This window comes from Carcharodon carcharias, chromosome 2, assembly GCF_017639515.1.
Source record: "Carcharodon carcharias isolate sCarCar2 chromosome 2, sCarCar2.pri, whole genome shotgun sequence".
In the NCBI taxonomy this organism is placed as follows: Eukaryota; Metazoa; Chordata; class Chondrichthyes; order Lamniformes; family Lamnidae; genus Carcharodon; species Carcharodon carcharias.
Genome location: NC_054468.1, coordinates 48,546,924 through 48,572,500, shown reverse-complemented (window position 1 = coordinate 48,572,500; position 25,577 = coordinate 48,546,924). Strand labels below are relative to the sequence as shown.

Below are 25,577 nucleotides of genomic sequence, written 5' to 3'. Positions count from 1 at the left end.
AATTTGATATAAGTAACTAAAAGTAGATGACGACCAAATAATTCTGCAAATATGATTATTTGTACTGATACGGAGACCTAGTAATCTGTAAAAAAATATGGAATAGATCTGCTTCATAATACATTTTAAATCAGCAATCGCACTGTAGCAATAACATAGATCATTGTCATGTGAAAACCAAAAAAGGGTAGAAGTATTGATCATACATTTTATGATATTTCTGTGCTTGAATGATTTAACACAATGAGCATTCCCATTTTATTTCAATAATACTGTGAGTTAAAGCATGCTCTGTCGTGTAGCTTATTTCTCCAATACTGCCTTTTAGTATTTATCATTAGGAATTTGAATTTTTTTTGTTCCAAGTATTTGAAAGGAAATAGTACACACAGGCAAACTTTCAATCTCACACAGACAATTGTTGCATATTTTAAGAGCACTGGTGTTAATTAGCTTGATTTATTCTTGTTCATTTTTGTCAAGATTTAAACCAAGAGCGACCAATATCAAGAGCCAATTTCAGGGCATCAAAAGACCCTGCAGGGGATTCTTTTGTTTGTAACATTATGTCTCATGCTAAACAACATAGTATATCACCCACAAAGGCAGCTTAATGTTTATGGTTTTGAAAAATGCAGATGCTGTGCATATTAAAGCTGATTTTAATGGCAATATTATTTTTCTACTTTAAATTCACTGGAACAAGCCAGAATCATTTACCTTCTGTCATCCATGTTTTTTTTTATTATCTGTATTGTTTGAGCAAATGCTGAACAAACAAGCAACAGCAGCCTGATCTACTCAAATTTGCTTACACTGGCATGTCACTTGATCCCACTGACCGAGAGCTCCTGTCGATTTACATCTAATTATGGCACTAATTGATTTGCTTAGGCAACAAACAAATTTGGCAACAGCTTTTCCTGAGTTACCATCCATAATTAATTTGACAGAGAGTTTGTTAATATTTGAACTTTTGTCATCCCTATTCTTTGGTGTTCAGCTATTACCTATTGGCATAATTACATGTGGTCTTAAAGCCAGGAGTTGACCAGTAAGGAGGTGCTTTTTGTTTTAAGACAAAATAACATTGGAAAAATGTTTAATTCCAGAATGGACTCAAGGGTGTCTACTATGTAAGACAGGAAATTATTCACTTTTCATGCAAATTGAGTGTGGTTCCTGACTCAGTTTACATTGGTGTAATTAATATCTTGCAGTGATTTTATTCTTGTTGGGCAGAATTTTTCTCTTGTCAGGCAGGCACACGCCCAGCCCGAACAAGAGTAAAATAGCGCGTGATGATTTCGGGCAAGCATCCTGGTGTCATCGCACACTTGTGATATTTCGCTCAGCTGGCGCGTATGAGAGGCGGCAGCGAGTCCGCCGACAATTAAGAGGCCTATTAAGGCCCTTATTTAAGTAAATCGGATTTTTTGCACCTTGTTCAGCTAGCGTGCAAAAAGGCCAAGCAGCCTTTGGATTTTTTATGAAACCTCATCCACGGGTGGGATGAGGTTTCCAACAGGAACCAAAATTAAAATAATAATGTTTAAATGTCATTTTTAACATGTCCCTGCTCATGTGACAAAGTCACGTGAGGGGACATGTTCACCTTATTCTTAAAATCTTTATTTGTACTGTTATAAATCTTGGCCCCTGAGGCAGCTCTGTGCCTTCAGGGAGCTTTCAATGTGCGCACCCACGCACATGCGCAAGCTTCCACGCATGTCCTCCTCCTGCCCCCACCCCAGCTCAGCATTGCAGCATGCAGTTCAAGCTGCCTGGTCATTAATTGCCCAGCCAGCCTGAAATCGTGGTCGGGGCACGATCGTGGTCGGCGGTTGGTTTCGCAGTCACTCCTGGGCCAGCCTGCTGCACCTGTCCGCCGAGGGCAAAATTCAACCCATAGGGCTGAATCTGCCGGTTGGCGAGCGGAGGTGGGGCCTGCTCACTGACGCATAAAATGATGCGCGGTGACGTTGGGCGGGTGTCGTGACGTCACCACTCGTCATTTAGATTTCCAGTCCAGTGGTCGCATAGCCGAGTCAGCTACATGCCTGTTGAACTGTCAAAGGCCTATTAAGGCCTGTTGAAAAGTAATTTAAGCAATTAAATGAGCTGCCCGTCCAACCTTAAGGTTGGTAAGCAGGAGAAGAGCCCAGGCGTATCTTTCATGAAACCTCATCCATGGGAATGATGAGGTTTCATGAAGTGTTTTAAAATTCAATAAAAATTTTAAAAAATAATTCTGTCACATGAGGGGACATGTTTTAAAAGTTTTGAATTACTTTATTTCAGTTTTTAAATATCAACTGATCTCCCTGAGGCACCTCTGTGCCTTAGGGAGTTTTCTGCGCTAGCGCCGGCCCCGACTCAGGGAATCCCCCCCCCCCCCACAACCCACACATGGAACGCTCAGCGCTTCCGGGTGATCGTCACGTTGGGCGGGCCTTAATTGGCTCACCCACGTAAAATGGTAGCGCGGCTCTGATCGGGGCACCGATCAGGTTCGTGCCTGCCCCTACACAATTCCCCCAACGGGAGGAATATTTCTCCCATAATGTTTCAATATATTTGTTTTCTGCAAATTATTTGATTAGCTCAATTTTTTCATTGAAGTATAAAGGCATCTGGACACACATATATGTTTGCCCACGTATGCACAAGCAAACAGATATGTTGAGAAAAATAGCAAAATATCTTTAAGTTTTATTTTAGACTGTATTTTACCACAAATTTCATTATTAAATGTGAAGCAGATTTTTAAATTGTTTTGAAATCAGTGTGGTAACACAATCATCCATAGGGCATTATATAATGACAGAATCACACAGTGTTGCAGGACAGAAAAAAGGCCATTTGAACAATCAAGTCAGCCCTTGTGTTTTTACCCAATTGGTCACCTAATCGAATCCAGTAATCTCCTCTCTCCATTCTTTTTGACATTCCTCTTGCAGTTTGGCTCAATTAGTAGTACTGTTGCTTGTGAGTCAGTAGGTCATAGGCTCAAGGTGCAATACAGATATGAGCATATAATCTAGACATTGTTGGAGGAGCTGTCTTTTGAATGAGAGAACAAACCATCTACCTGCAGAAAGGCCCCTTCCCTGCTGTAAATTTCTAGGATTCTGTGATTCCTAGGTGAATGCAAAATATGCCATGATACAATTTGAACAAGAGCAGGGAATTTTCCTGATCGGCTACCAATACTCGCCACTCAGCGAACATCATGAAAAACATTTTACTGGTCAGTTGTTTTTGGGTTGTATGTGTAACTTGGCTGCCACATTTGCCAACATATCTCCGTGTCCTTCAACAATTAAAATCTATTATTTGTGAAATATTTTCAGGTCCCCTGATAATATGAGTGTTGCTATATTCATTTAAAACAACAATTTAATTAAAAAAATAAGAACACCACTTCAACAAAGGTTTATATCAAAGAACCCCTTAGTCTAACCACCATCTGTGTGAAGAAATGTTTTCCAACTTCTTTTCATTGTAAAATTGAGTTTTTTTTTTGGTCTTAAAAAGACATTCTCTTATTAACACCTCATCAATCAATAGAAACTTAACTTTTCAATATTTTGAAGACCATCAATCTTTTTGAGTTCAACTTAAAAATTCTAACTTATCATGTTTTCCTTCATAGCTAATCCCTAATGCCTGGTAACATCTCAGTGAAGGCACATTTCATTTTCCCATTTGTGTGCTTTTGTATCCTTCCTCTGATTGGGTGCTGAAAAATGTCCAACTGCAAATGTAAATGAGTTTTTTCACAAGTTTGATATTATTCTCTTTTACTTGTCATTACTTTCTTTCTTATGCACCTGTTGATATAAAAGCAATAAATTTAAATGTTTTTATGGTCTTATTTACTTGCGTTGCCTCCCAAAATAACCTATGGGCAGGATTTTTAGATCAGTGGGCCCAGGAGCGGCCTGGGAACAGACCGCCGCCCACGATCGGCCCTTGACCGTGATTTCACGCTAGCTGGCCAATGAACAGCCAGCCAGCATGAAACGCGTGCTGAAATGCTCAGTGCTGCCGGGGTGGGGGCGGGAAGAGGGCAGGCATAAGCCCGGGTGCGGGCGAGCACTGAATTAAAACTCCCTGATTCTGTGTTATCTTTACAGCCCAATAAACTTCCCTTTACTTCTAACCTTATCTTTTGCTCACTAGTCATCTCTCCGTCTATGTGTCCTCTGTATAGAACAAAAATAACAGTTTATGCTCGAAGTATATCTTGGGAAATTGTTTATCTGCACAGATTTAAGTTAGCAGTAGCCCTTCATAATGGTCAAACTGCTAAACAGCTGTTTTTCATCATATATGGCTACAGAAATCATTCCCATTTCAATGATTTGTAACAGCCTTTTTCTGCTGTAGGGCATCTTTAATGTGAATTACCCTGATTCATTTTAAAACCCTTCCGTGCTTTTGACCCTGTCCTCCCTCCCAAGCAATTTGTGCCCTGGGTTTCCTTAACCTTTGTCTTTTAAAGTGCTGATTTATGTGCTGAGACCCCCAGGTTGTATTCTGCATAAATCAAAAAATTCTGTGGATAAAACACAAAACATTTGTTTCAAAAGAAATAAATGTACCCTTTGCACAGTTACTTCTCCATGCATGAATGGGATATTTGGGTTATATAAGCAGACCAAAGGCATGTCATTTGTGCAGCAGCTATATTTCTGAGGAATGGGTAAAATGAGGCAGCGATTCTTTGAGCTCTGTGAATATGCGAGTTATTGCAGCTACTGCTTTGTATTTTATCACAATGTTTTCATTATCAGATCTTACATTGATTTTTGCCTCAATTTTGTCCAACAGAGACTCTTATGGATTCAAGATGGGCAACTGCTGAATTGGGATGGACTGCACATCCAGATTCAGGGGTAAGGACAATTTACACAATAGATTATTGACTAACAAAATTAAAATAATAAAACAACTTCTAAGAACATTTACTGCTTTGAGGTGATTTCTTAGGCAGTAATGAGGGAATCAAAACAAAAAATGTTGGAAATACTCAGCAGATCAGGCAACATTTGTGTCAGAGAAACAGAGTTAACATTTCAGGTCAGTGATCTGTTGTTACAGTGCTGAGGGAACTGGGCATTGATGGAGCTGTTGCCCTTTAGATGAGATGTTCAACAGAGGCTCTGTCCATTAAAATTGTTAAAGATATTTTAACACTGTATAAAGAAGAGTAAGGATCGTAACCTGCACAACTAATATCATTAAAAATAGACTATCTGCACGTTTATCTCATTGCTGTTTGTGGGAAGCTGCAGGTGGAGAATGGCTGCTGTGTCTCTCTACATTACGGACAGAACTTTCCCCCCATTGGGGGGGACATTTAAGAGTGGGCGTGTGGAGGTGCGCCTCCAATTGGGTCACCATTTTACGTGGGTGGGCCAATTAAGGCCCCCCCCCCCCCGCGTGACATCCACACGGAAGTGCTATGCGCTCCTTGTGCGGGCGAGGGGGAGATCCCCTGAGCCGAGAGTGCGCTCTTTTGCGCATGCGCACTCATCTCCCTGAGGCTAAGTGCTGGCTCAGGGAGATCGGCTCTACAGTAAAACTGTGAAAAATAAGAGAGATGGAATTCCCTGACATGTCGCCTCATATGACACCGTCAGTGAGTTGGGTCATGTCCATCACTTTTACATGCACTTTAGTTACATTTTTTAAAACCTACATGAAACCTCATCCTGCCCATGGATGATGTTTCATGCTTTTTCTGAAGCCCACCAGGGCTCCTGGCCTGCCCGCCAACCTTACGGTTTTATGGGCAGGTCCATTAATTAGTTTAATGACTCTGTCAATGGCCTCAATTGGCCATTGACAGGTCAGCGATCGTACAGCTGATTCTGCTGAGCCCCCGCCTACCTGAAAATTTAAATGGGGCACGGTGACATCGGGAGTTCTGCCTGATGTCATCCCGCGTCATTTTACGTGGCGGTGAGCGAGCCCCACCCCCCCCCCCCCCCCCCCCCACTCGCCGACTGGAAAATCCTGGCCTACAATACTCACTGCACTACAGAAGTAATTAGTTTTGTGAAACATTTTGGGATATTTCAACATGATACAGTGCAAAATAAAGAAGGAAGGTTAGTTACCTTGAAAACTTTGCTCACCAATTGAAATATCACATTTGAGTCAGTGGCGCAGGAAGAGCTGTGAGCAGGGATTGTCATGGATCTTGGCCCTTTGGAAAAGGCGGAGTATATGGCTGCAATCAAACCTGTTCAACTTTCCGCCATTTAAACTAAGTTGAGGAGGAAAATTGAGTAAATTACAGGCCTACGTTTCAACCTAGTCGAATTTCTGATATTCAGTCCGTCCATGCAATTCAGTTCTCCTGGCACAGATCCAGGAAATGTCCCCTCTTTTTATAATTGGCGATGTATCTACGTTGACAAATTTGTTCTTTTTTTAGTCTTTCAATTATGCACCAAATTTTGCAAGTGCTATTGTTTGCACAGCTTTGGAGTAAAAATTCACTCCAAGATTTCCCAAATTTAAATAACAGCGGGCAATTACAACTGGCATGGAATCATATCAAGTTATAAAACAACTTGGAATTAACTAATCAATACCAAGTAATAAATCAAATATGCCTGCAAATGGTAAAAAGTAAGGTTACAGGAAATAATTGAAAAGATTGTTTGCAAGTGCGGAAGTTAATTGGAAGGAACATAAAACACAGTCAAATCCTGATACATACATAACTAATTTGCCATGATAGAAATTCTGCCTAAATCAGTGTTATATGTGAATTAAGGTTCCACCAAACGACAGATAAAATCAACCAGATGATGATTACCACACAATATTTAATAATTGTTTCAAGTATTCAAAACAAATCAAAAACGTAACTAAAGTATGGTAAGGACAAATGTTGTTTGATTGCTAGAGCAGGCTACAATATACAGTATGGAGAATAAATTGGTTCACTGAGAATGCATTCGTTGGGGTGGAATTTAATGTCATACCCCATGCCTATTTTGACGGGGGGAGGGGGGCCACAGGGATTTAATCTGGTGGACAGGGGAGCCCCTGCCTTCTCGCCTTGACCCCCAATAAGTCGATGATGGGAAGGTCCGTGGACGGCCTTCCCACCTGCCTCTAATTGAGGACCTTAATTGGGAAATTAATGCCTTGTCCTGCTGCTGCTGGTATTCAGACAGCAGCGGGCAGGGGCCTCGCCATGCAGGGAAAACGACAAGCAAACCTTTGTTTGCCGCCTCCCAAAGTTGGAGGGGTCCCCTCGCTCAAACACACTCAGTGCCTGATCGAGAGACCAAGAGCTGCCGAGAGCTTGCTGCCAACCTCACCCCACCCTCCAAGCATTCTGTTACCACCCCCCCCCACCCCCCATCCCATCTTGCCTGGGGTCCAGCAATGGTACTATGCCTCACATGGGTGTACTATTGGAAGCAGCCAGGGATGCTGCTGTTCAATAGAGCTGCCGGCATCTGATTGGCCAGCAGCTCTTGGTGGATGGGACTTCTGCCCCTGTGGTCCTTGATCGCTAAAGGACCAACACTGTCCAGTTAATTAGAACAAGATGCAGTGGGCCTTCCCTAAAGGAGGTGAAATGAGGTTTTTGCTGGCCTTCCAGCTAATGGGTAATTCCGCCTCCATTAAATACCACCCTTAGTGTTTAACATTCTGCTGGATTTAGTGTAACAAGCATCAAATTTACATAAGGACAATTTTATGCTTCAATGATTAATTTCTATTTATGCATTATGGTTGAATCAAAATTCCTGTATTAGTTAAAGTCAGGAAGATATATTGGAATTTAATTCTGGGTCAGGCGTTCTGTAAATAAATAATCCGGTTCATTGCAGTGAAATTCCTGAATCAGAACATAAGTATGTTTGAATGGTATATGATTAGGTACATCGGAATTTAATTTTTAGATCAGATGAACATTTATGTTTTCCAAATTAGGAGTATTAAAATGAAGGGGCACACTGCACCGCACTTAGCAACTCCCTCGTATTTAGCTTCAGTGACCCATTGAATGATATTGTGTGAAACAATTGCAAGAAAAATTCACCATCATAACTCTTGCTTCATATAATTTCAAACAGAATCAACAAAATGATTGGGATTCACAACGTATATCAGATATTTTATGCCCCATTTATGCGATGTGTTAGAAGAATCTCGGACAATTCTGGCTTGTGCTTGATCAAACTGGAAAGGATACTGCATGGCAGCACTGACTGCATTGTCTGCTTTCCTGTGCAGTGTACTTCTAATCTTCATGGTCTGGTCCACAATTGGTCAATTGGTCTTGGACATTAGGGCTAGGTAGTTGACAATGAATCAGCAGCTCATCTTACACCCATCCAGAATTCACATTTCATTGAAGTCATTGACACATCAAAACTCAAGAATGACTGATGGAAAGGGTAAGAAAACCAGTAGAAAACACATACCAATAATGTCTAAACCATGAAATTAAAAAGAAAAACGTGACGTTTGACTTACTGAAGGTAAACTATCTTCAAGGGACAAAAGACAGGTATATAATTGATTCATGTCAACAGTGTAAAATCTCAGAATGTGTATGGGCATAGATATTGAATTGTCTTTGAAGTTTCATTTTTTTGGTGGTAAAGGGTGAAATATTTACCAAGCACTTTAATAAAGAAAGGAATATTAGGAATAAACCCATGGCATGACAGAAAAATCAATTCTGCATGTTTAAGGCCTCAGCTTCAGTTTGTTTAATGAAATAGGGCACAGAGCATTTTATCTCTGTCAGTGGCAATATGAGAAGGAATATTTGAACAGGTGTGCAACTCCTGAATAGAAAAAAAAGATTGGGCATTGAGTGAAAATATCATTAATCTTTATATGCCCTTTCGTCATTCAAAATGCCAAAGATTATGGACAAATTTCATTTTGGCATTGAAAGCTGAGTACAAGTGTGTTAAGTATGTAATTTCCTCCCGTGTCCATCATATGACCCTTTGATATCTAACGTGGATGGGGAATATTTCCATGGAATAAAACAAAATATTCTTGTCATAAGCAAAGTCTGAATTTCACTTTATTTTTGATTTCAATAAATATTTTTCAACTGTTTTTAAAAAACATGCTTTGAAATAAAGGCCCCAGATGGACTGTGTTTGGATAAGATAAATGTGCCAAGGCGTCTTCCTCAATTGTAGTTATCTTTGCCTAATCTATGTTCATAAATTAAAAAGGTGACTCTTTGATTTAAATATGTGTACAAACATTCCTATGAAACAGATTGTGGTCGCCAACCTTTTGGAAGCTTACGGTATTAAGTAATTACTGTAACCACAAAAGTTACTTCTTAAGATGCGTTTACAATAGTTTTGAAAGATAAACTTCAGAATGTATGAAGTGGAACAAGAAGAAGCAGTTTAGCATGTTGATTATACCTCACCCAGTTATACATGTTTGAATAGCATTGCATGCCATGCCTTCTTCCTCTTCCAATTCCCTCATCAAAAGCTCAAGATTAGAATCAGTTTTACAATGTACTTGCACTCCAATGTCATTTACTTATGAGAAAAACGCAATTAACTGCACTGTGTGACCACAACAACGATTATTTAATTTAAATTACCTCACAAATCAGAAAAAAACCTAATTAGATTCTTTGAAGTTGTTTTGCTGATTAAAAAAGCTAACTTAGTTTGCAGTTTGTGCCTAAACTGTGGTTATGCATGTTGTAAGCTAAAGTGATGTTCAACACGTCTACCAATAATATTAGCCACACCTTTAAAAAATACCTGCACCTTCAACAAGTTTCAGTCCAGGCTCCTGAGAGAGGCCTGGCTACTTTAAAAGAAAAAGCAGCCTTGGGCATTGCATTGACATGCCTAGACTTGATGGGACCTATGACCTTTAACAGTTATTAACTACTTAGTAAATCTAGCAGCCTAGACATCTATAAGCACATTTTAGAAAACAAATCTTCACAGTTGATTTTAATTTGCTTAAACCAGTAGCCTGAAATGTCAATTTGTGTTCTCAGAAGTCGATCAGTAAAGATTACACAGATTTGCACTGCGAATTTTCTTGTACATGTGAGATTTCTATTCACAGAAAGTTGTTTATTCAAAATGTTACAAAAACTGATTAGAAGGTAAGTTAAATATTGTGTTGGATGCTAGTTAAAAAGCAGAATACTGCAGATGCTGGACATCTGAAATAAAAACAGAAAATACTGCAAATACTTAGTATGTTAGTCAGCATCTGGGGAGGGAGAAACAGTTAATATTTGAGGTCTGTGACCTTTCATCAGAACTGGGAAAAGTTAGAAATGAAATAGGCAAGGGGTGTGTGGGCAGGACAAAAGGAATGTCTGTGATAGGGTGAAAGGAGAGATTGAATGCAGAAAAATTAGCCTTACTGGACCGAAGGGGATTGTGATGGGGCAAGAAAAGAATTAAACAAAATATGTGCCTACAACAGGCATGCTATTGACTGCAAGCAAAAATTAGAGAAAAACCAAAAAATGCAAAGAAAAAGAAACAAATCAGAGATTATGGTCTGAAATGGTTGAATTCAGTGTTGAATCCAGAAGACTGTCAAGTGCCTTATTGAAAGGTGAGGTGCGGTTCCTCAATCTTTGAGCTTCACTGGAGCAGTCCAGTAGGCCAGTAATTGTCTTGCATGTTTAATAATATTTTGTTAGAGCAGAATGGCACTAAAATATGTATCACAAATTGTGATTGTATACATATGAATGCTGTGAGAACTACAGCAATGTTGCAGGGATTGCAGCAGCAACAAAGGGATTATTTTTAAATAATTGAGAACTCTACAGACTGTAATTCCACCAGTCATTGTAACACGACTAGACAATTTGAAGGTTTACTCTTAATTCAACAGTTTTATAGTTAATATATAGATAATACCATAAACATATTATTTGTAAAATGATATATTTTTTGTACAGTTACAATAAATATTCTTTGTTTTCTTTGTTCAGTGGGAAGAAGTGAGTGGATATGATGATGCAATAAATCCTATTCGCACATACCAGGTCTGTAATGTGATGGAAGCAAACCAGAATAATTGGCTTCGAACTACTTACATAGCACGTAAAGATGTTCAGAGAGTATATGTGGAGATGAAATTCACTGTGCGGGACTGCAACAGCATACCAAATATCCCAGGTTCTTGTAAGGAAACTTTTAATTTATTTTACTATGAGTCAGACTCAGACTCAGCAACAGCATCTACTCCATTCTGGATGGAAAACCCTTATGTGAAAGTGGACACCATTGCGCCAGATGAGAGTTTTTCCAAACTGGAGACTGGGAGAGTCAACACAAAGATCAGAAGCTTTGGTCCATTGTCCAAGAGTGGATTCTATCTAGCATTTCAGGATCTGGGATCATGCATGTCCCTCATTTCTCTGCGTGTGTTCTACAAGAAATGCCCATCTGTGATTGCAAATTTTGCAGTTTTTCCAGAAACAGTTACTGGAGCAGAACCTACATCACTTGTCATTGCTCCTGGTACTTGCCTCAGTAATGCTATTGAACTGTCTGTCCCCCTGAAGCTATATTGTAATGGGGACGGGGAGTGGATGGTACCTGTTGGAGCTTGTACTTGTGCTGCTGGATATGAACCTGCTGAACAGGAGACTGCCTGCCAAGGTAGGAAAATGATCAAGTGGTTCAGGCATTTTTGCCTTTTCTAACTCAAATGTTTTAGGGGTTTCCTACCTCATGAGAACTTTAGGCACTTAAGTCTATTTTTTTGAATATGATATAGGAAGTGTGTTCCTTTTGATTCTCAAAACAATTATTTGAAAATCATGTAACTTAATAATTGGATGGAAACTAGATAAGTCTCTGGAGGTAGAAACATTGGGCGGAATCTTGTGCCCTCCCCTATGATGCGTTTGGTGGCAGGGTCATTTTATTGGGTGGGAGGGTGATGGGTGGGGACCCTGCCACTTTTGTCTCCATTTTAATTAAGTTCGGGACATGAAGGCTTGTGGACAACCCCACCCAGTTGCCAATTGAAGCCCTTAAGTTAGCAATTGATGTGAACTTAAGGGCTTCATCCTGCCGCCACTTGTATTAATCCTGCGGCCAGCAGGAGGCTTGCCATGCTGGGAGCAGGACAAGCAAACCCTGACATGTTTGTATGAGGGCTTCCAGAGGAGGTTCCTTGTTCAAAGGCACTCAATACCTGATCGAGGGACCAGGCATCAGGAAGGGGACATCCACTGCGAGCCACCCTCTACCCTTTCTGTCAAACTCCCTCCCCTGCGACACCCTTCCTGCCATCACTCACCTGTGCCTGGGTCCCTCCTCGATATGAGGCCTCAGGAAGGCATAGTACTGGCAGCAGCCACCACTTCCCTGTGGTGCTGCTGAGAACAGAAGAGCGGCCAGCCTCTGATTGGCTGGCAGCTCTAGGCAGGAGGGACTTCTGATTCTGGGGTTCTTGATCCCAAGGAAAGGCTCGCTGTTGGTCTGTCAAATGCCTGAGCGGCACGAGATGTGGTGGGTCTTCCTGAAAAGAGGCAATATGGGTTCTCACCAGCTCGTCAGCTGGTAACCAAGACCCCTGTCATTCCCAAACGAAGTAACTAGAAACTGGGGTCTAGCTGTAAAGTTGTGCTAGAATTTTTTTTTATGCCATATTGGTTCTTACAGAATGTGATAAATGAAGCTGAGCCCTCTGTGAATGGACTTTGTCAACATTATGCAACATGTGCAACAAAATGTTTACATTAATTTCGTTTTTTTCAGCTAGTTGTGCCTTTGTTTTTCATTAATTATCACTTATTTTCCTTAATTTCCTCTCCTGAGCAATTGGTGAATTATGGACTAAGTCATTGGTAAGGCTTTGTTTAAGTCCACAAGTATTAAAAAATGCTGGATCATAAAACTTGGTGGTACCTGAACAACTGGCACCATAGGAATGTAATGCTTAGGAATGCAGCTACTTCTGAATGAATGATGCAGTGGACATGATTAAATCAGTATTTTGAAGTACTGGTTAGGTTATTTTTGAGTGTGATAGTGTGAAGTTTTGTAGAAACTTTTCACAGAGCACAAAATATGTTAGGATAGTCTGTGACAGGGCATGATATTCCTGGTCTAATAAAATGAATGGGCAGGGATGCCTTTCCTATTCTGGCTACAGCTTTTTCACCAATTGTTTCAATGGAATCTATTGATAAAATAGAAAGGAAAATCTGTCAGAAAATCAGTTTAGACTTCAGTGGGAGGTTTATAAACTGGTTGTGCAGTCCATTGGAACCTAAATTATGCTGGAATGCTCTTGTTTTGAAAGGACTTTGTAAGTGATGAATGTGCATGTGCATGTACTTGATGGATGCAGATTCTACAGCCTAAGAAGTTTCTGCCAAACTTTGCATTCAGAACACCTGCCACCACAAAAAAAAGGATAATTACTAGGAAGTTTTTTGTCGGGAAATTAGGTTTTCTAACTAGGTCTGATCCATCTGAGAAGTATAGTATAGATTAAAAAAGGCCAGTGAGCCCATCAGATCCATTTCTTCCACAGACCCTGTAAAATTCATTCTGACTTGGGAGAATTTTTCTCCCCATCGGGGGATTGTGCGGGAGTGGGCATGGGCATGCAGACAGCTGATCGCCACCCGCGATCGGTTGGGTGCTGCCCTTTTACATGGCAGACCAATTAAGGCCCTCCCAGCGTGACGCGTGCCTGGAATTGCTGAGCGCTCCCTGTGCTGGGAAGGGGAAGGTGCGGTGGGGAGGGGGGTGTGTTGCCTGAGTCGGGGCATGCATTCTTTCACGCAAACGTGTGAAAAAGCACCAAAATCTCCCTGAGGCACAGGGCTGCCTCAGAGAGATTAGTTTAAGTTTAAAAAATTTCAATAAAGGGGAAAAAAAATTTAGGACATGTCCCCTCATGTGAAACTGTCAAATGAGCTGGGACATGTCTATGAATTTTATTTGAAAATTTTTCAAACCCTTAAAAATCTTCATGAAACCTCATCCCGCCTGTGGGTGAGGTTCCATGAAAAATGTGAAGGCCGCCTGGACTCTTCGTCTGCCCGCCAACCTTAAGGTTGGACGGGCAGCTCAGTTTATTGTTTTAATTGATAGTTAACTGGCCTTAATAGGCCTTTGATGGTTCGGTGGGCATGCAACCAACTCAGATTCCCGCCCGCTGAACTGAATCTGAATGACACGTGGTGACGTCGGGATGCACGCCTGACGCCACCGCGCATCATTGTGCGCCTCGACGAGCGGGCCCCGCCCCCGCTCGCCGAGCCGAAGGTTCTGCCCTTGAACTTCACCCAGTCCATTCAATCTCCTGAGGAAGACGACTGAACAAAAGTAAATCTGTAAAAGTAAAAGAAGAGAAATCTGTATTAAGCTTTCCCTGGCTCTCAAAAGCGAATTAAGTAAAACTCTAAAAAGTTAGATCGGTTACTTCTCGAGCCACCTGCACTGCATCTTTGGCTTTTTGGAGTAAGATGCCCTAAATCGTGCACACTAATTCCAAATGTGCATTTAATAGTCCATTACTCTGGCTTAAATAATGTGTTTTAATTGATAATGGAGATCCTTAAGTTGTATCCCATTATCTGTTCAGCCATTTTTCAGATTCACATTGCTTTGACGCTTCCAGTGAATTGTGGAAAGTCAAGTTCATTCATTGTGTACCTTCAATCCTTGCAATGTGTGTTACTTTACATTTATTTTTACATAAAAATACATCTATTACTTCCGATCCCACTGAGCATATTATTTTGAATACATTCAAATTTCCTTTACATTATTGTCTATATGATTTGGTGTTGTCAGCAAGTTTTATAAAGCTATTCTATAATAAAAGTATATAATGGAGCACAGTTGAATTAAAACACAAACAAACATTCCAGGTGAAATTTGAAGATTAACCTTCAGAATTTTCTATGAGCTGCTACCATTCCTCCACCATTAGTGTTGCTGGAAGTGCACTGGAAACCCTGTCTATGAGCGTAAGCAGGGTTTCCTGTAAGCAGGTAAGAACAGGAGCCAGCAAGAAAGAGCAAACATCAGATGAGAGGCATGCTCTACCATCAGGGTCATACACCTACACCCAGCCGCCTAAAGTCAAGGAAGAGCTTCATGAACAGTGTTGTTCCATTATAATCAACCCCACCTGAAGCCCGCATTGCCTTGTGGAAAGACCAGCTTGCCAGTCTCGAACAACCCCCAGCGATGGAAATTCTACCGGATGAAAGCCTTCCCCCAGGAGCTAATTGGGCAACCTGGAAGTGCCTTAACAGACTTAGGATTGGTGTAGGTCGTTCAAAGATGTCACTAAGCAAATGGGGATATACAACCAGCCCGACAACTTGTGAATGTGGAACTGAGCCACAGACTATGCAACATCTCCTGCAATGCCTATCGACAGAGGAATCCTGCACTGTTGCAGATCTTGCCAAATTCAACAACAAGGTGCAAAAATGAGTCCAGTTCTGGCTGGGCCATGTATAGACTGTCCGTGGACACGATAAGAAGAAGAAGCAGGGCTTCCATTGTGCTTCTGATGAAGTTATTGGTGTAGGGTTTGGATCCAACAAAAATTCTTCGCCTAGATGTATTATGTTCTAAGCATTAATGCTAATTTATTTACCTCTTAAGAATGCAGACTTTCAATGTCATGTAGCAAAAAACAAAATATGAGATATCTTCCTGCAGATGTGGAGCATGCACAGAATCATCTCAGATTTCCTCATAAAAGCCTGGATTTTCATCCTGAAGGCATTAACGGGAGTTGGGAAAATTCCTGGCTCGGCCTGCTTGCCTTGGGAGAAAATGCCCACAAGGAAGGGATTTTCATTGTTTGGGAGAGGTGGGGGGTTGCGGTGGGGGAACTGTAAGAACTTTGGACACTGTAAGATTTTGGACACTTCACCAAGCTTCATTATGAATTCTTGGCTGAAAGCCCAGACATCAATTAGAGTACTAAAACACCTGAGCCCCAAGGAAAACATTGCTGTAATTGACAACTCTGGCTCCCTGATCTCTGCTGTCAATTTCACAATGTTTATTTTGACAAGGCTAAGAGGCTTCAAGTGCCGGCAGTTTCGGCTATCCAAACTTTAAAGGGTCTCGGTGATTGACACTTATATTATCCTATAGTAAAAGGACTTTTTATGAAGTTATGAATAATTGCTATTTTTAAAAGTTATTTTAACACATACTGTTGACCCTATGCAGAGGTCTTGTGGCACAGTGGTAGCAGCCCTGCCTCTGGGCCAAAAGCTCTAGGTTCAAGTTCCACTTCCGGACTTGATGGCCACAGATCTGTTCATAACATGGCCAAACAGTTGAATTAACAGGTAAATCCTTCTAATATTCCTGATGGCAGGTGGTAAGAGCAGGAGCAGATTGCAATTGGCTAACTGAGTAAAGACTTGGAATTTGGTGAGAGGGGAGTTTTAAGTGTTAATTTTGTTCTTAAATTTTGCTCTTCAAATCTAATTGAGTCTGTAATTAGCAGTAACTGGAAAGTGCTGTGACAGCAGGTTACGTTCTTTCATGCAGTTTAGAGAGGTTAAACTCACTTTCAGCTGTAGGAGCTGAGTAGTTAATTAGCTAACTGGTTGAATCTGGTTACTGTAGCCCCTGTTCTGTAAACTATAAATTCAGGGTTCTTTAGTGCAGCTTTGGCAAACAGAGTGCAGCTGACTAACTGAGTGAAGACTTGGAGTTTGGTGAGAGGGGAGTTCAGTGAAGGGGGAGAAGGAGTTGTTTGTTTCCTCTTTCTGTCTTTCTTGCCCAATAGAAATTGGTTGTTGCTCTACTACAGGGGAAGGAACTAACTGTTTGGTGAATATTTGATAAGTGGGTAAGTTCTATTCTATCCCTAAGGGTTAAAATAGTACACAATTTGGTGGTAAAGACACAAAGATGAGTGGCAGGTCAGAAGGTTGTAAAGAATATAAAGAACAGCAAAGAATGACAAAAAAGATTAATAAAGAAGGAAAGATCAGTATGGAAGAAAGCTAGTGAGAAATATAAGGATGGATGGTAAGAGTTTCTAGAGAGAGTTAAATAAGAATAGAGTTAAAGTGAGTGTTGCTCCTATAGAGAGTGCGTCTGGGGAAAGTCGAGAGATGCTGGATGAATTAAACAAGTATTTTGCTTCAGACTTCACAATAGAAGATACAAGTAACATCCCGGAAATAGCTGTAAATCAGGAAATGGAAAGGAAGGAGAAACTCAGGAAAATTACAATCACCAGGGAAGTGGTATTGAGCAAATTGTTGGGGCTGTGGGCTGACAAATCCCCAGGTTCAGATGGACTTCACCCTAAGGTCTTGAAAGAAGTGGCTAGTGAAATAGTCGATGCATTGGTTTAATTTTCCAAAATTCCGTAGACAAGGAAGGTTCCATTAGATTGGAAAATAGCAAATATAACTCCTTTATTCAAAAAGGGAGAGAGACAGAAAGCAGGAAACTATAGGCCAGTTAGCCTAACATCTGTCATAGGGAAAAGGTTAGAAACTATTATTAAAGATGTCATAGCAGGGCACTTAGAAAAATTCAAGGCAATCAGGCAAAGTCAACACGGTTTTGTAGAAGGGGAATCCTGTTTAACCAATTTATTGGAGTTCTTTGAAGGAGTCACATATGCTATGGATAAAGGGGAAGCAGTGGATGTCCTGTACTTAGATTTCCAGAAGGCATTTGATAAGATGTCACATCAAAGGTTATTGCAAAAAATAAAACCTCATGGTTTTGGGGGTAACATTTTGGCTTGGATAAAAGATTGGCTAGCTAACAGGAAGCAGAGATATGGTATAAATGAGTCTTTTTCTGGGTGGCAGGATGTGACGAGTGGTTTGCCACAGGGATCAGTGCTGGGGGCCTCAACTTTTTACAGTTTATATAAATGACATGGATGAAGGGACCAAAGGAATGGTTGCTAAGTTTGCTGATGCCACACGTATAGGTGGGAAAGTAAACTGTGAAGAGGACCTAAGAAGACTACAAAATGACATAGATAGTTTAAGTGAGTGGGCAAAGATCTGGCAAATGGAGTATAATGTGGGCAAATGTGAAATCATTCATTTTGGCCAGAAGGATAAAAAAGCTTATTACCTCAATGGTGAGGGAATAAAGAACAAAGAAAAGTACAGCACGGGAACAGGCCCTTCAGCCCTCCAAGCCTGCGCCGATCATATAGCCTGTCAAACTAAAACATTTTGCACTTCTGGGGTCCGTATCCCTCTATTCCCATCCTATTCATGTATTTGTCAAGCTGCCTCTTAAACACCCCTATTTTCTTCTCTCAGGGTTGTGAGTCTTTGGAACTCTCTTCCTCAAAGGTGGCAGAAGCAGAGTCTTTGAATATTTTTTAGGAAGTTAGATAGATTCTTGATTAACAAGGAGGTGAAAGATTATCGGGGTAGGCAGGAATGTGGGGCTGAGGTTACATTCAGATCAGCCACGATCTTATTGAATGGTGGAGCAGAATCAAGAGGCCGAGTGGCCTACTCCTGCTCCTAATTCGTATAGTTATATGAAAGTTTCCTGGTCCACTATAGTGCAGAAGGCAATGGCAAACCACTGCAGTACTTTGCCATGGACCAATCCAATGGACCTCTCTGTTCACCAATGTTCTCTTAGAGCATGGTACCTGGAGGAGAAGGGGGATTGTCACCATCGGATTCATTGGTTCTATCCAGTGTACAGTGGATCAGTTGGCATGGAAGTGCCACAGCTTGGCATAGGGGACATGAGGGGCCATAAGGGTTTGGTTAGGGCATACCTTGGTATATGGGGCATGAGGAGGACCTTTTGAAGTTACCGTTTAAAAGGTCCCCTCATGCAGATTATGGTTCATGACACCTCTGAGGTGTCATGAACCACGACTCATTGAAAACTTAGTCCAACTTCATGAAAATTGAGCAGGGCTACAACATGTCTATTGCTGCAATGGAGTTGGCCAGTTTGGGAATGCAGAGGTTGGGCTTTTGACCCGAACTAGCCCACACCCTTAAAAGGCACTCCAAAAAATCAGAAACCCCAGGGATCCTGGCCACCATTTTTAAAGGGCTTCTGAGTCAATCTGACTCAGTGAAAACACAACCCAAAATGTCTGGATTTGCCATGTATCTCAGTAGCGCTTTCAGGGTTTTTAATTAGGATTACCAAGAAAATCTATTTTTTTCTAAAACAAACCTTTACAAGGTTATTTCTGGCATATCTCTTTACTGCAAAGTAATAAGTAAAGATTTCCTCGAATTGTACTCACTTCCATGATTTTATTATATACATCAAATATAAATTGAGGCAGACTGTTTTGCCTGCCCTGATATGATTTACACAACCCACGTCTAATTTCACAGATTATCTTTGCAAGAATGACCATGCTTGAATTTTTCAGTATATGCAGGCAGTTACAAGCAATGATCGGTGAATGATACTTTTTAATCTCCTATTCATGTTGCCATTTGTATACCTAGATTGTGAGGTAGCAATTTGACTTTGAAACGCACTGGGGTAGAGCTTTGTATTCATCACCTAGGTGGGGGCCCACCAGATCACTACCTAGGCAGTGAAAACAAAAATCCACCCCATTGTGTTTATATCGTGCACCTGATTTCATTCCATTGATTTCAATGGAATAAAAACCAGGCAGGTTCTATAAAGTGTAATTGAATTATCCCCAGGTTGCCATACCAGCTAAGTGGTAAGGATAAAACTCTGCCCCACTATGCAGCAGAAATGCACAACTAGCTGTGTGTAGGCACAAGGCAGAGATGGACCCTTTGTTATCGGGGGGGTGGAGTGCTTTTGTATGAAAGTGACTCGAGGCCAATCTTGGATATAGGTAGAAGTCCTCTGGTATTAAATATGGTGCATGGAAACTAATAGAAAGAGAGACAATTATACTTGTTAAAAACTAACATGGTGATGTAAAGTAAATATAAGGGCAACTTTTGCAAGGTAGCCAAAGGTTTTGGACTTATTCTATGGAGCTTTTGTGTTGCTTTGACAAAACCTGTGAGAACTTTAGGGTGGGACAGTTCTAGACAATGAGAAATAACTGGAAGTCCTCTTTATTTGGCTTCATCTGCCATACTACTTTTGTTTTCTGTTTAGAATTATCTAGTGCATGGGAATCTACACATTTTGCAGCATCATTGGATTTTTTTGTTGTTTTATTCCTTTTGCCAGACAAAGGGCACTTGTGAATTTAGTGTCTTCATTTGAATGCATAATATTCAGCTATTTTGCTAAATCATTGTCTCTTCATGCAGGTAATACATCTAAATATAAATCACATGCTTTCTTGGCACAGTTTTTTCATGGCTGTGTGATATAAATTACATTTAATAAAAAGTGCTGAACATATTACCTTCAGCTAAAATGACCTTTAAAGACGTCCTATTGTGAAAACACAAAAGCTTTTTTTTTGTTTGATCATCTGAACATCATAGGGTCCTAAGAATGCCAAAGCCTCAATGATGTAAGCCTGAATTTGTATTCATCAGCAAAGTGATCATACTTGTTGCTAACCATGAAGAAAGCTGCTCACAAAGATCTAGCAATCTCTGTTTTCTCCTTTCCCTGCATCAGTTTGAATCAGGTGCCAAGTCAAGGGGACTTCAAAGCATCCAAGTCACTAAGCAGGGTAAGCGGCCAATCACATTGAAGCATTCTGAGAGACAGCAAATCAAGAAGTAAACTGCACTGATATCCTTCACTTCTAATTAAATTTTAGAGAGAGTGAAGTAAATGATCAGGACATACACATGGGATTGAAGTAGAAGTTGAAATATCATAAATAAACATTAAAAAAATTAAAAATGGAATTTTTTTTTTGTCGGTGGAGAAGTTTGACATTCCACAAATATAAAATTAGTTTTTTTTCAGGGCCAGAGGGGCTTTTCAGCAATAATTATGAACTTAGTGTACTGTTAGAAACAAGGCTATGCTTCATTCCATAAACTATAACTTTTACAAAACTTTTTATAGTAGTATATAAGCCTAAAATGGTAAGTTCTCCGAAGTTCACTTGCATTCTGGAGGAATTTCTGCAGCCTGTCCTAATGAGAAATGTAGAATCATTGATAGCAATTTCTGGATTTCCTCATTTAAGTGCGCACATGCGGACTGTAGACTCCTGTCAATTTTAGAGGAGTAATGAAGGTTTAAGGCTGACAGTTCGCCATCATCATTACCACTACAAAAAACCTGGTTGTTGAAAGTCATATGAAATGTCGACTCTCTGAATGGCATTATTTTGATGCTGCTTTTGTTTTTCTAACGAATGTATTCAAGATTAATAAATAATGGAAATTACTGGTTGTTGATGGTAATTCAGTGGTTGAAAGCTCATTTTACAATTTGTAAACAGTATGATTTAATTAAAGCTAACAGATCGAGTTCTTTCATCTGAGCATAAACTGTACTTTTCATTGATGTTTATTAATATTCATTCTCTTCAATGGTGTGTACAACAAAGGGCCAGGTGATGTATGTAGTTGGAGACAGTTACTTTATATGCAGCTCAACGCCTGTGTTTCAATGATTTCTTCCATATAATATAAATGATATTTATATATTCTTCCATGGTAGGTTGCCCCAATTACTGTCCTCCCATTTTATTTAAAATATTAACTCTCTTTTTATGTAAATTTGACCTTTTTATCTTGAAGGAATTGCCTATGATAAATACTGCTGGAGTGTAATATCACCATATATTTTGTTAGGTGGCTAATATAGACCCTTATGGTGTCAACATCTGGTCTTAGTCATACATTATCCTCTCCCACTGGTGAAACACACTTAATTGCATCAGAAGAAATGTCCCATATGCCCCATTGTTGCTGAAGATTGATTTTACTGTCCTGTGGGTGTGTTGGACCTCCCAATGCTCTGATTACACATAACTAGCATTCTCTTTAAAAAGCAGATTTATACCCCTTTGGTGTCTTGATAGATAACTTTCTGTCTGAATCCTGATTGATAAAATATTGACTGCAGCTGTTGCTTGACAGAATGTAACATTGATCACCCACAGAGGCTGATGAAATTGTTTACCAACTGCAAAAGAAATTAATTCCTGTTGCCTGCACTCTGCAAACACTTAAGATGTCTGCATTGTAAACAGAATGCTGCAGTCATATAATTATTGAATCCGGACATTATGTTCAAATGTAACTCAGTTGCACATGAAGCCAGCTGCTTTGTCTGAGCAGTAACATTGGATTATGTTATATGTATTACACATGTGCAGTCAACATTAGTTTCAGTACTGGGGTCAAGCAGGGCTTGAAGATGGGGTTGATAACTACACTCAGGCATAGGAGGAGGGTAGAAGGTGAGAGAGCATGGGGAGAAGTGGATAGGGGAAAGAGATGCAGAGTGAGATGAGGCAGGCGGATGGAAGGGAGGTGGGGAATCGGAGACAGGAAAGAGAAGGCAATAGTGGGAAGAAGAGTGGGCAGTGAAGTTGGGTGGCACTTCACCATGGCTCATTTTCTTCAAGTTGAAAGTGGGTGCAATGGGTCATCCTTCATAGAAGTGCATGGGCAGAGGAGGAGAGGGAAGGGGAAAGATAGTTGAGACAGGTCAGGGAGCAGAGCTCACAAAAAAGAGGGGTGACCCTAGGCCAAGGGTTGATTTTCTAATCAGTGAGGAGGGGAGTTAGTTTTCATCATATTGGGGTGGGGGAGTTGTCCTAGCTCAGGGCCAATTTACAGTTTCATGTAGGGTGAGGATTGGGTAGCACAACACTGATTTTCTTTTCAGTAGTACAGGGGAGGAATAGGAGCAGAGGAAAGGTTTTTAAATTAATCTGGTGGGAGAAATAGGATGAAGTTTTTTTTCCCCAGTGCAGGGAGGAGAGAAAGTCGTTGGCTAAGAGAGGTTTTCCTCTTTTGTGCCTCATCTCACTCTGCATCTCCTTCCCCTAACCACTTCTCCCCATGCTCTCTCACCTTCTACCCTCCTCTTCTGCTTGTGTAGTTATCCACCCCATCTTCAAGCCCTGCTTGATACCAATACTGAAACTAATGTCGACTGCACATGTGTAATATATATAAAACATAATCCAATGTTACTGCTCAGACAAAGTTGCAGTGAGGTGGGAGGTGGGGAGAGGCCAGCATTAGTTCTTGGCAAGGTAGGGGCCACAGTTTGTTCTCAGAGGGGATAGGAGAAAGGGGTGCGGGTGAATGGTATTTTTTCTCAGCAGGATGGGAGAAAGAAGTTGGTTGTCAAGGGAAGACTGGGGTTGGGAGGGTGGATGGTGATCAGAAGAGTGTATAGAGTTGATTGGCAGTTGGACATGCATATTAAATTGCTTCTCAGTAAGGAAAATCCCTCACTGTAGCGGCTCTAGTGGACATCATATTTTTATAGCCTATGGTCCCAGGTAATAGAGCTTCATGCTGGAAGCGAAGATTTGTAACTTGTTCATTGTCTGTTTAATCTGTTTCACTATAGACTTTAAAGGCAACATGCAGCGTAGGCCTGTTCCAAACTGAATTTGCACTTTGCCTTTCCATTAGCATTACTATATACAACTTTGTTTTAGTTGTGTAAATCCTGCTGGTTTCCCTGAGGAAGTTGGGAACACTTGCAGCGTGCATGGAAATCCTATGCAGATACAGTGGAACTCACATCACAGTGCTTTCTCACTCATCTTGAATCTGTGCCAGTTGCCTATTAAGATGCGGTGACAGGAAATGGGCCTTCGGCTTTGCACCCAGCACCCTTCCGGTTGGAGGGTCTGAGAAGCAACATTTAACCTGTGAAAAAAGCAGGTAGATGGCCTTGTTTTCCAGGCGCTGCACTGTACTTTTTGGGCCTGAATTCAGCTGGCTGCTATTTTTGGACGGGCTGTCATTACAGCTGCTGCAGACTTCAGGCCTTTGCTCCCCTGCTCTCCAGGCATATGACCCTTTTGGGGCAAACCTATGCTAGGGAAATGCACAGTCCAGTAACGTCCTGAGCCTGGAATTGCAGGCCAAAGGCAGAGGGGAAATGGTTTCTGTATTCTTTTGCTTGAAATCTGTATCTTTGCTGAAGAAGTACACTGACATTTTTTTTTACTCATTCATGGGATATGGGCATTGCTGGCTGGAGGGTTTATTGCCCATCCCTCATTGCCCTTGTTCAGAGGGCATTTTAAGAGTTAACCACATTGCTTCCAAATGATTCTAGGCCCATTCTAAACCAGCTCACTAACATGTAGAAGCTCAACATTATATATGTGGGCCAAGATTTTCTGATCAAGTTGAAGATTGGGAAAACCTGATAACCAGATTGGATGAAAGTCTGTTGTGCTAGATTGCTCCGTTCATTTTGTGTACTGCATACATTTGCTGAGGTTGGGAAAGCTGCTGGAAATGGAGCCACATTAAAATATTTACATAATAGGGAGCATCCGGTGTGTAAGTTTCCAGCGATTATGCAGGATGGATGCTCATTCATGTTCCTATTCATCTAGAATAGCTGCTGAGCTGAATGTGGAAGTCAGGTTAAGGAAGCCTCATAGGAAAATCTTCCTCAAATTTTGAGGTAATTTCTAAACCCTTTCAGTTGGCTTCTTCTGTTCAATTTTTGCCACTCAGCATTCATCTTAGTGTCTGGCACTTGATGTGAGGCAGCCTTCTAACCATTCTGCAGCTAATATTGTGTAATTTTGGGTGCCCTCTTGGGATCTCCTTGTATTCCTGAATTCTGGAAGAAGATAAGAAGCAACATTGGGTCAGGGAGCACCTCAAATGTTCACCTATTGGTGCCCTCATGCTCACAAAGGCTTGGTTCATGCAGAGCCTACGGTTCCCAAGGAATGATATTATACCAAGTCCAGTGGTGGAGAAATAATATGTGAAAGCCTGACTAGTTATATGAGAAAGATAGCTGCGTAGGGGCATTCCATCACAGGATGTCAAATATTAAAGTGACATTGCATGAAAGACATGCTGGAGTAAACAACAGCCAACAGAGCCTCGTCAGCTCCTCCCACCAAGGTGCCACCACCTATATCTACAAGCCTAACTATGCCAACTTGATAAGGATCATGTGGAACTGTATATACATGGCTTGGTTTAGCAGAGAGTCACCTGCTGTAAAAACTCCTACAGCTACCATGCACCACAGAGTTGTAGCATCACTGAAGTACTGGGGCCTCAAAACTGCCTCATCTCCTTAGAGGCACATTGAATTATACAGCTATGGGCAAGGAGTGGCACAGAAGTTCACCTACAACAGGCCATCCTTACAACTACCTCAGACTGCGCCACCTCCACTTCAGCAGCCATCAAAGACTGAAGGGCTGGGTTGCTGTCACCTCTTTGTAGATTTGTGCCTGTACCTCAGTTTTCTTTTACTCCATTTTTACCTGTCACATTTTAGCTTTCTTCCCCTTCAGCCAAACAAAAGTCTGCTCGTGGTTTGAGATTTATGTTGAAGTCTTCCTAAGGCTGCAAAGATTTTTGTTTCACTATGCTGACAGTAAGTTATCGATGCCCTTTAATTGTTTGGATCCTTTTCAGTTTCACTTACAGGCAATTTTCTGCATGAAATTTGTGCTGCAAG

The 25,577-nt window shown here is 40.9% G+C and overlaps 1 protein-coding gene across 6 annotated transcripts in view; it reads left to right on the top strand.

Annotated features, from left to right (window-relative positions):
- The window catches only part of LOC121290348 (ephrin type-B receptor 3-like), a 108,621-nt gene that overhangs the window by 25,418 nt on the left and 57,626 nt on the right, over window positions 1-25,577 (top strand). For all 6 annotated transcript variants that reach the window (XM_041210744.1, XM_041210711.1, XM_041210726.1 and 3 more), the window contains exons 2-3: window positions 4,837-4,901; window positions 10,997-11,669. In XM_041210744.1, the coding sequence (XP_041066678.1) occupies window positions 4,837-4,901; window positions 10,997-11,669 (738 nt within the window). The remainder of the gene's footprint in view (window positions 1-4,836; window positions 4,902-10,996; window positions 11,670-25,577) is intronic.